The sequence below is a fragment of the Neopsephotus bourkii genome, unplaced genomic scaffold, assembly GCF_033783945.1.
Source record: "Neopsephotus bourkii isolate Nb327-2 ecotype Australia unplaced genomic scaffold, CSIRO-AGI_Nbou_v1 NB_1638, whole genome shotgun sequence".
NCBI classification, from domain to species: domain Eukaryota; kingdom Metazoa; phylum Chordata; class Aves; order Psittaciformes; family Psittacidae; genus Neopsephotus; species Neopsephotus bourkii.
Window position 1 is genome coordinate 314883 of NW_026902113.1, and position 12155 is coordinate 327037.

The window sequence follows — 12155 nt, forward strand, 5'->3', positions numbered from 1 at the left end:
AACATCAGCAATTTGCTGACACTGATGTCAATGACTGCCAAAATATTTTGTTCTATGGATATTCTATTTGGTTAACAAACAACAAGAAATTTCCTCTTCACGTACCCATATCTTTAATGGTCTCCCCTGGTAGCAAAGGTGGCTCTTCCATTTCAGCCAATTTATTTGTCTCCCTCAGGACCTAGGCAAAACATAGAAGTAGAAAAAGAAATTAATTACATTTTCATAAACCAAGAAGTTTGCACTTACATGCAATGGGTCAACAATACCAAGGTCTACAAATATTCAAAGATCTTGAGATATTACCTGGTGTCTCAGCCTCGGAAAGGCCAACACAAGGCATGCTTTGTGAGAGACCTCAATGCAGTCCTCACGAACAGCACTAGGACATGCAGAAGTGTTTAAAGCAAGGACGTCTGTGTCAGAGATGCTGCTCAAAGCAGGCTCAGTGCTTTGGTGGCACACTTCCCACATGGCTGCCTTCCATGCTCTAACCTCTTCCTCACCAGCCTGTCACTAAAGTCAAACTCTCTCTCAGTTACATACGGAACCAAAAGGATCAGTTCCTTCCCCATTGATCAACTATTACCATTGTGCTATCAACTACTACGTAATTTCTAGTTTACACCAAGGAAAAATCACATCACTGTCTTCAATAAGGGTCCAACTACTGCAAAAATCCTGATTTGGCTCAGTAGCAGTGACTTGCTACAAAGGTTGTTTTTTGACAACCATGAGTAGGAGGTACGGTTTTGAGTGCCCAATTGACTCCTCTTTCTCTTGAAGTTATACCACAGAACATTACGTTTCACAGATATGACTGCATCTACACAAGGGTTATCACAAGCAGATAGACATTTTAGGAAAGCACAGTTATAACTGAAAGCACAGCCTGAGGTCTAAACCTACGGTAACAAACTAGGGGAGCAGAGCATATGTAAGTGACCACGGTCAAGGCTAAGTCTGTGTGGCCAAATGCAGACAGATTTAATCACATTGCCCATGCCTTGAAGTTGCCAAATGACCACAACCACAGCAGCACCCCAGTTGCACAACCTAGTAACACAGAGAACAGGTTCATTAGTCCAGACTCTGCCTCATCATGTAGCAACCACAAGACTTTGGGTTGAAAGCTGGCATGCATCCCACCTGGTGGAGATAGAGAGAGCTCATGTCTGCTCAGAACTTGATGTGCAGACTCACCCAAGATGCTTTCTCTATCTTAATGTGAGGAAAGAGAAAGAATTGTTTTAATTTTTTATCAGGAAATCCCTGCAAAGAAAATTCAAAGACATGGCCTAAAGTGGCACTCCAAAACCTGCCACGGCTGTGGTCAACTTTCATGTAGACTCAAGCAAGAAGGAGAGCCTCAGGGAAAAAAAATTCTCTAAACTATGCAAAAGAATGAAAACAAACCCCAAAGAAACCCCACGCCACAGCAGAGCATGTTCCAGCATTTTCACACAACAGACTGACATCGAGATGAAAAGATTAACAAGATCAAAGTCTTCTTGGGAACAAGATGTGCATTTTAGAAACTGCACTCAAAAGACTCTTAAAAAAGATAATGAAAGCAAACACAGCCCGGGCTTCCCAATAGGAACCTCACCACTGCACCCACTTAGGCCAGCTCTTACCAGGGAGGTTTGAGGTCTGCAGCATGGGTAAACGGGGGTCACTGCTGACAGAGCTCACACTAGCAGCAACTCACAGGAAAGACTCTCCTCTCCCCCATCAGCAATACCAGTAAAAACAAGGTTTTGCTGGTGTAAGGAGCAGAAGTCTATGCTGAGGTCGTCTTAGCACAGCTGTGTTGGCCAAAGATCACAGACCCCATCAAAGCCCTGACTGACAGCCTCCCCGACAAAAGCCTGGGATACAGACCTGCTCTCAACTCCTGTGTGTCAATTCTGCACTTGAGTAACAGCCTTGAAATTAACAGGATAACATCTGGATTATGCCAAATGAGATGGGGTCTCACTGGCTAATTAGTCTGTAAGTGGTGATCATCTTTGTGGTCTTTTATCTTGGAAGGACATTAGTAACAACACACTCCACACTCAGGACAGGATCAGGATGTCTTTGAGAAGGTCCATACGCCAAGTGGGCAGCAGCTGCTGCTGGGATCACTGCGGTCAGCAGCTGGACCCACTGCTCTCCTGCAGATGTCAGCGGGAGCTCGGCCAGCGGTAAACATTTGGGGGGCTGGGTTACATCTTAAGCCAAAACAAATATGAGGTAAGATACATAGAAAGCATTCAGCATGACAAACTAGGTGGTCAGTGCTCAGATGGGTTTTAAACACCGTACTCCATGTGGGGAGAGGAGGAGGGAAGAGGCAAGCAGTATAAAAGACAAAGAGCTCCATGTCAACACCACTCTGTAAAGACAAGGTTGAAAGCTTTCTCAGTTTAAAAACTGGCTCTTCCAAGTCTAACAAAATCCATCTGCTCACTCACACTCTCTGAAATGTGGAGTCCCCAGGGTCAGAGGAAAGGGTTAGCAACCCAAACATGCACTCAACACAGGGCATCCTGCAAGCACAGCACTTCAAGGTAGACAGTTTCTGTCCCCTTGACTCAAACCCCACCTCCTTTTCTTTTCCCTTCTCTTTCCCTTTCCTTTTCCTTTCCTTTCTCTCTTTTCTTTTTTATTTTCTTTCCTTTCCTTTTCCTTATCTTTCCCTTCCCTTTCTGGTACAGAGTTGAGGACTAAACTCATTTTCATCACCTCTCAGCTGACTTCAGCCCCATGACCTACCTCAGGTAACACAGCACTGACTGCCTCCATGATGATTTCAAAGTCAGTGCAAGTCCTTCAGGCCTGGATAAGTCATCCTTCCCAACAGGACGAGACAGACATGGTCAGAAACCCCAGCATAAACACTTCCCTGGAGTGCCAGTCTGCAGCACCTGCCCAGCTCTAGACCTTGAACAAGCCTCCTAGTTGGAATGTGAACTCTTGAAACCCATCTTGGCAGAATCTGAGACATGAACAGTAGGCATTTTCCTGAAATCCACCTCCTTCAATGGCTCCTTCAAATTGATTTGGGGAAACACAATCTGCGTGCAGCTGACAGCGCAGGCAGCAGGCAAAGGAGAAGACATCTGGGGCAGTGCTAAAGGGCAGCGGGTGGTAGGAGGGAGGAAAAGTGGGTGAAAGATGAAGTTTTGGAAATGAAAGATGAGTTTTGGAAATAGATCAAAAGGAAAGAATGGGATGGGACAATGTCCATGGAGCTCTGGGAGGATGCTAACACCATAGATGGACCGCCTGCTCCTTATATGACCAAGGAGATGACAGAAAAAGCCGTTCCATCTTACTGCCATCCTCCCCTTTCTCTCCAGATCAATAAATGGTTTATTAAACTGTGAGAAGAATCTATTTTGGTACATAAGCCTATTTTCAAGACTCTAAAAATAACACTCCTGGGCCCAGATTTAGCACTCTGCAAGTCCTGCAAAATGGAATTAAGAGCTCCAGTGACGCAAGGAATCAAGTAGGGGAGCCAGAGACACGACTGCAGCAGCTCTGCTGCAGAAGAGTGACAGCTGGCTATTGATGTACTAACGCTATTGAGGCAGGTGCCATACACCTCTGCAACTGAATGCTCCACCTCTGGGTGCCTCAGGCGTCCCAGCTGCTTCCTGGGAACAGAACTAAAGACTGCTTACACTGTAATGAAGGTTGCAGCCAGAGCTGGGCAGAATCAGCATTACTTCAGAATAGGACCATGTTGGCATAGAGCCATGCACTGGCTGTATCTGTCACAACCATCACTAAGATGGTTTCTGTAAAAGAACAAATACAACCACCAAAAATCAGCAGACTACACTGCTTCTAAGCTAAAGATCTTTATTTCCCCCACAGAAATGTTATGCTTGGTAACAGAATCTCTGGGGGAACAGAGAGTTTATTTACACACCAGAATAACCTTTATTTCTGTCTTCTTTTACCAAATGACATCACCTACCCATTCCACCCATCAGCAGCTCCCCCTCTACATAGAACAGCCCTCTGGGATGCTTAGCATGGAAGTACCTTAGCACCTCACACAAGTCCTGCCTCAGCTCAGAGAGGGTGTAAGGACTTCATGCCAAACACCTACCTTTGTTCTCCCCTCAAGCAGCAACTTGGCAGAACAAACCCACACTTGCCACATTTAACAATTGCTTCTCTTACTCCAGGATCCCACCTGTGTTAGCTCAGCCCACTTACCCATGCTGAAGGTGCAGAGCTCTCTTATGCCCTCCCGCCCACAGCACCCAAGGCAGGGAAACCCTGATGCTGCATTGTTGATACAACATGCAGATCTCAGCAACAAAACAATCTCCTTTGCTTGCATGTATGGGGTCAGAGGAAGAGGTTTCAATCCTGATGAAATGGTAAGCCTTTCAGGGTACTGCAGTTCCAACCCCTCCAGTTCCAAGGCATGTTCACACTGCCTCCTAACACAGCAGCCAGCATGCTGCTCAAAAACCCTTCTCCTGATTGACATCCCTGCACAACTCATACACATAGCTCATCTCAAGCAGTGACAGCCAACTCAGGGTGGTACAAAGTAATACTGCACCCTAACTCTAAGCACACGGTCTCTCTCGGGGGTCTGTACAATGCTGAACACTGCTCCAGAAGGACCTGGGAGGGTGCATGGAACTCTGAATTCAGGGTTTGCTTTTGCCTGGGTACAAACCAACTGATCTATTTTCCTCTTGTGCTGCTTGTGAGGCGTTTGCCTACCAGCAGAGCTGCACAGCCAGGATGACAACACACATCAATGCTGGCTGAGGCTGAGCCTGAGCCAGGACTGCCTCCTCCTCCCCAACCTGCCAGGGCTGTAATAGCTCCCCTATCTAGTTCAGTCAGGGTGCCTCAGTTTGTTTAATGGCTTTTTAAATGGATGATTTTCCATAAACTGGATCATTTTGCCAGGACTGGCTCTGGGTATGGCTACATGAGTGAAGATGTAAACCCAGGGCAAGGGAGGGAGGGCAGCAGGGACTGACTAGGGACAGCAACTTTGCCCTTGGACGCTGATGTCTGCAGCACATACCTCCAGATAACACAGATGCATGAAGACAACAGTTGAGGTCCCTCCCAGAAATTTTCATTCTTTTCTACTTTCTCCTGAATACTTGAGTCCAGAAACCCACAAAGGTCAGGCTTTTTGGTTTTGTGTTACTGAATTGCTGTGTTACAGTTTTCCCAAGTCTGCACAGATTCTTCTGGCCTGAATCACAATCAGAATGATCAAAAAGAATCATTGGGCTAGAAAAAAAACATAGCTCTTTTGTGATGTTTTCCCCCTCTCCCTGGTAACATCCTACACACTCCAAATCATTCTGCACATTTTGAACAGATTTGTTATACATAAAGCCATAGCACTGGTGCCACATGTCCAGCCCAACACCATGACCACTTGCTCCAGCATTATTCTTTTCCCCAAAACCATGTCTGCCCCATCTATTGAAAAAACAAGCTCTCCAAGCTTGGAGCTGCTTTTGCTCCAGCTACACAAAGACCTGTTCTGTGTTTCCTACAGCAGGAAGCCAGACTCTTAACTGGTCCCTTGATGCAAACACATATAACCTGTCTGTACAGACAAACACAAAATCCCTTTGCATCTGCAGCCCCTGAACTTACAGGTTTGGCACGTCTACCTCGTGAGCATGCACTGGTTAGCAGCAACACGCAGGATATAGGCTGTGGGGACAAGAATGTGTGTGCTGTACGTGTGCAAGAATGCACACATAGAACTAGTGGATTTTAAAAATATGTAGCTTTTCAAATTACGGGTGAAATATGGGTTTGAACTCACCAGCCACCTGAAAGCCTTTATCTCCTACAGGAAAACATTTGTCTGATACTGCTCATTTTAATGAACTACCTGGGAAGATTCTGCTTGTAGTTAACATAGCTAAACTCTTCTTTTTTTTTCCTTTGTTAATGTCTTTCTCTCAAGGACTGTCACATCATTTAATGCCCTCCTGAATCAGCATCTGTGCACTCTGCAGGCAGGGTAGTCAGTAAACTGCAGGAATATTCATTTCATCTAAAACTGGAGATCTACATCTGATCTAGTCACCCCTGGTGCTCTGTACAGTCAGTGAAAAGCAGGAGATGAGGAGATGCACCCTTAGGATAAGGACCTTTCTTCCCACGCAAGGCTGAGAACCAGGGTAAGTAACTCCAGTGCAGATCTGGTAGGGTGAATCCCATCTCTGGTGCTCCACTGTGGCCAGTGTAGCCATGCCCAGTCTCCTGGACATTCCAATACAACTGAGCAGTCACGACCTGTACTTTCCAAACCTTCTCTGTGCTGACGGGCAGCAGAGGATGAGCTAGACCACATCCAAAAGTTGCATGAACCGCATTAAAACAGGCATGACTCCAAAGCTTGTAGGATAGGTCATCTTAGCTGAGTTACCAGAGACAACTTTTGGGTCAGAGCTGGCTCCTTGCTGCTGTCTCAGAGAACCGTATGAGGGAAGTCAGCCTTTCTGTAAAGGTTTAGCCATCAGATTATTTTTACATACTTACACTTTTTTATTTATTTCCTTTGTAAATTAAGAGGAAAAAAAAGAAACATATACACTTACGTAACCAATGTTTTTCTCCTTTCAAATGCCTTTTTGTGGTCTCAGACCCATGTTCACCTATTTCTTCCCCTGAACTGCCCTCCCATTCCATCCCTTTTCTCTTTCATGGCTGTTGGCATAAAAGTCAATCAACAAAGGACAGTGCCACTATGGCAGGTGTATCAGGACTTATCATTACCCCTACAATGATGCAAAAACCTCTGAAACAAAACAGATACAGAAGCTCTTTCCATCCACCTCAGGAAAAAACAAACAAACCCATGAGGTTTTCTCTCCAGCCAAAGTTGACAGAAGCTGCAGAACTGACATGAATATGTGCAGAATCAAAGACCCGTATGCTTTGTTAGGGTAATTTTTCATAGGTTTCTTCTCCCAGTGAAACATTTAGGACACATTTTTTCTAGCATTTTGATGCTAAGATGGCTCTGTCTTCTCAGTACTCAATTAGAAAGACAGTAAAACAGTAGCTACACGTACTTGATAAAGCCTCCTGTAGCCTGGAAACACTGTGCTACTTCAGAGAGATTTTCAGCCACCATTTACCGCTATTTCAAGCTTACTTGGAGAAGATTTATGTGCTATGTATCCTACTGGAAATGCAATAAAACCTAAATTGAGTAAGTAAATGGACTCTGGTCATTATTTTTGAATCAATAAGAATACCACAGCAGAATGGCTATAGGAAAGAACAGCAGTATCTCTGCATGACTGAGGCACAGGGACTCTTCTGAGGATTATGACCAGATGGGTAGATAACTGTGTTAAGAGACATTCAGACCAGCGAGATATTAATTGCAGGGAAATGCTTTGTGTCTTATTCTTTTAGGATATTAGAAATTCAAAGGGAAAAAGGCAGAACACTGTGGACACATGGATCATTTCAGAATAGTACTCAGAGAATCTGAATACTGTCCAAAGACTACATCAAGCCCATGCAGCTCCTGAGAGAGCCTTCAGCAAACAAGGCTCACCTACCTTGGTTGAAAAACAACACAAAAGGCATTTAAGTTATCAATAAAATGTTCTGACAATAGATCACTTATTATACTACTCTGAAGACGATAATTACATACAATGTATGCTGCAACTGCCTTTTATCTACCCTGCCTGATACAACTAAAACCAAAAAATCACAAGTATGATCTGTACCTATCAGACATATTTTGAGTAAGTACAAAAAGACTGGAGAAGTCACTTGCTTACTTACCACTGTCTTGAAAAATCTTGAGGAAGAAGCTGAAGATTAGTATATTAAAAAGAAGTAATAGTCACCAGGGTAATATAAAGAGACTCCTGTGCAGGAGGAAGTAGCCACCATGCAGTGCCTCCCTGGGGTTTTCTGCTTTGTTTTTTCTGCTATGTACTTCTCCGCTCAGACCCGAGTGTCCAGTGATGAAGAAAAGCCTCTCTGGGCTGTTGAATCTCTTGGCCCTTGCTGCAAAAGTGTAAGGCAAGGCTTAGAAGCTCAAAGGAACACACTGTTGAGGGCCACTCATTCAACCACGGCTGGCTTGTCTCTTCAAGTTTGCATGGCTTGGTGCCTCAAGACAATCTTCTCATTAGGCTCTGACAGAAAGTCATCACTGACTCAACACAGCAACGCTTCCTGGCACAGAAGGTTGCAGATAGTATCTATTCAGACAAGTCCAATATTTCTTAATACAGAACCTTCTTCAGTGCCAAGGGTTCCACATACGTCTGGAATGACAACGGCTCTCCTCCCCACTGGCAGCTCAGAACCTTTGGACAGCACATTAGCCTGACTATCTTTGCTTTAGTTTTACTGAATTTTTCCTAGCAAACAACTTACACAGAAAAATAGAATAATGTTTTCAAGGAAAGCATTAAACTGTTTCAGTAAAGATCATATCCTCAGTCTTAAGTAACAGAAAACACTCTAACCAAAAAGTGCATTATAAATTCTACCAACTGAAGTCACAGAATATGTTACCAAGATTTTCACTTTGGACTTAAGTGATATACATATAAGGATTCAAGACAAAACAGCTATTTACAATGGGTAAAAAAAAACATACAGAGGGGAATGAAGATGTTCCATTACGTGCAAAAACATCTACAGAAAAACAAATCTTGGCAGGTACTGTGTGCAGTCACAAATCTGCATGCTCCTTTTAAGAACCATGCTTGTTCATTCCTGCCTGATTTGTGCTTCAATCTACAAAACTACAAATATAAGGAGGGAAAAAGGGGGGAGAAAAAATCCACCTCTTACCCAGTTTTAGTCAGCAAAAGGAGAATTCTTGCACTTTGTAACTAGGAGAAATACGGCAGTCGATTAGGAAGAGCTGAGAATATTTGAACATATGAAGGCCATTTGCTTATTCTCCTTAGTTTTCCATTCCTAATAGATGGCGATCATAAATGCTTCCAGAGATTTCTTTCACTGTGCATTACTTCAAATTCAAGCATTCAGGTACCTCTATACATGAAAAATTAGCAACGCTTGCTGTCTTTGCTCTCTTCTAACGAGATGAGCACTTAGGGAGTATTACTGCCATGTAAAGGAGACAGAAAACTGACTGCATCTGGCTTCTCCCCCATCTAATTTGCATGAAATCAATATTTTGCAACCCAGAGGTTGGCTACTCTGTGTTTTTGTTTCCTTGCAAGGGGGAGGTGCAGAAAAGGACTTACTGGGGAGAGGTGCAGGGAGGGGACAAAGATTTTCCATCTCCCAGGACAGTTTAAAAAGATTGTAATTTTCATGAAATATAAAGCATTTTGAGTCATGGAAACTGGAGTCCTAGAAAAACATGGCAATGGCAGGGGCAAATTCCCATCACTCATAGGGCTGCCCTGGAATGACCATGCCTGTGGACAAGAGCACCATTCATTCTCCAGAACCAGTCCTTTGGTCCTTTGTTCAACCAACAGCTTCATGCTCCAAAGCAAGCCCATTTCCCACAGACACACACACGCAACTTGTATGGCCAAAATCAGAGTTTTGAGATAGTTAAAATACTTTTTCCTCACAATATTTTCCTGCTTCTCATCAGCTGCTCTTTAAGCCCCTCAACCTGATACCTTTGATAAAGTAAAGCATCATCTGTTCTTCTGTTTGGCTCCTCTTTCATCCCTGTGTGCAAAGGGACCTGTAGAAATACTACATGGAGATCAGGTAAGGACTACATCTGCCTGCATAGCTTCCACTCCTGTACACCCCAAAATCATGAGGTGCACCTTCATGTGAGAGTATAACTGAGCCCAAAGTGATGATGCAGAGAAACACACATGGTCAAGTCTTCACATAGTGACAGTAAAGAGGTGAACTGTTTATTTAAGTTCATTGCAGTATCACCAGTTCAGATCTAACCAAGCCTTTTGTGACCACAGGTCAATCATCTTCACCATCTGGTGGTTTGCGTAATATGGTCTGTAATTCAATAGCAGTCACACTCCAGTGCACTAGAAGGAAAGCTCACACCACAGAAGACATCTTTGCATTTGCTATGAAGGAGTTTTCTCACAGGCAGTCCCACGCAAAGAGTCAGGGGCCAATCCAAACCAGGAATACTTACCCCATATATCATTAAGTGAGAGATGGAGCCGATTGGCAGGGCAGCCTTCAACTACCCTGAAGGTGCTTAGGCAGAGTTTTTTCCATGATTTAATGCTTCCAAGTTAGCATCATTCACCAACTGCAACGTCCCTTAAAAGCAGAACTAAAAACCATTGCTTAAACGAGTGCTTAAAGTTTAAGAAGTTATGCCGTTCTCTGAACCCAGCTCTTGTTGAACATGTGTTACACATAACCAAAGCCTGACACACTTCCTGCGTTGGCAGGGAGATAGCAATGGAAAAGCTCAGTGAGGCTAGTTTTAGTGATTTACTGCAACGGATGGGGGGAGGAGGGATCACATCTTTCTTCAATATGTTTTTCTACTAACAATATACATGTTCTACATAAAATTAGTCTAAGCCACTTTGCACTAAAGGTAGAATAGAGTAACACAAAGGTGGCAAAGTCAGTTGACTGGCATTCAGGTTAATCCTACCCAACATCACCTAAGGGACAAGATTTACCTCCATTTTAGAGGTCTGCCTCTGGAGAAATTACCCTGAACAGTTTTCATAGTCAGAGGAGAAACGCAGTAGGTTTTCAATGAGACAAAACTGCACCTCTACTGGTACATAACCAAAGCTGGGATCCACTAAGAAATAAGCTGCTGCCCCTCAAAGGATGCTCATAACAACCTGCAACAAGGACTTCCCTAGCTCAGCTGTATGACGTTCTCACCTAGCGTGGGCATTTCCGTGAAGCTGAGATAAATCAGACTATAAACATCCTATTTCTTTCCACCTACTACAAAAGGAACTGTGGCTGACTAGCCTGAATGCAGACTTGCTCTAACAGATTTCATCCAGGAAACCTAAGGAGACAGCTATGGCATCCACTGTCTCGGAAGGAGAAAGACTCATTCAATACCTTTTGTCATGCATCAGTTATGTCTCTTACAAAATAAACCACATAGGCTTGTCTGCAGTTTCCAACCATACACACAATGGATAACAAATTAAGGTTACACAAGCAACTGTTTCTTCCCCTTTCTAACCTTCAGGTCTGGGCATGCTACAGTAATGTTCTTGGATTCATATAAACCCATGGCAAATCCACTGATTCCTCGTATATTAAAAGAGAAAATTATTATGGAGGGAGCAAACAACCATGGAGGATGTGACACATGCTTGTACAATTTTTTGCTGGATGTCAGAGGAATATGAGGAATTGTGGATCTTGAAGTTGCCCTCAAAGGGGAGAATGGTTTCATGGTCACGAGCAGCAATGCCAAGAACAAAGATCTGAACCACTTTTCTGAAGGCTGCACAACTAAGCAAGTGACATATGGGTTTGCTGTACTGGTTTTCTCCATCTACAGGATGGACTAGAAGCAAGAAGCAACATATGAAAGCCAGGATATGAATTTCCATCCTCTGATTCAGGCTTTTGCTGTACACAGTCCAAAACCAAACCCAATGGAACTTAACAAGCTTTCAGGCAAATGTAGTGTTTTTAAGGGAAGTGGCAGCAGGCTCTGCTGGCTACATCCACTGCTTCCAACTGCAGATGGGAAGGATCCATCCCTTTCAAGAGAGCTACTCCAAAGCTTTCAACACAGCAAACTTCAAGCATTATCCTATAAATCAACAGGTGACTCAAAATGAAAAGTCCCAACTGATAAAAGCTAGAGCACTGGCAAGTAGCCTTAAGAGAAGTACTATAAAATGCACAGACATATCTGCCCGTAGGCGCAGGAGAAATACCATCTATAGGACTTAGGAGTAAGAACCTCATTGTACTTTAAAACCCACCAAGTTCCCAGATCTGTAAGAGGTATCTAAGCACCTCAACCCCTTTGGCAATGTTGCCTCCAAGGTGGTTTCAAAATCTCATCCCAAAGTACAAGGTATCTATGAATTTCCAGCCCATTTTCACTTCCAATTATTTCTATTCAATTCTTTTCTTGCCTGATCTATAACTTATGCTAAAACATATGGCAGTGTATTTGCTAAAAATTGCCTCAAAAAGTGCATTCC

At 43.6% G+C, this 12155-nt stretch overlaps 1 protein-coding gene across 5 annotated transcripts in view; it reads right to left on the reverse strand.

The window, feature by feature from the left end:
* The window catches only part of MTMR2 (myotubularin related protein 2), a 61028-nt gene that overhangs the window by 24799 nt on the left and 24074 nt on the right, over window positions 1–12155 (reverse strand). For all 5 annotated transcript variants that reach the window (XM_061374345.1, XM_061374346.1, XM_061374347.1 and 2 more), the window contains one exon: window positions 106–181. In XM_061374345.1, the coding sequence (XP_061230329.1) occupies window positions 106–181 (76 nt within the window). The remainder of the gene's footprint in view (window positions 1–105; window positions 182–12155) is intronic.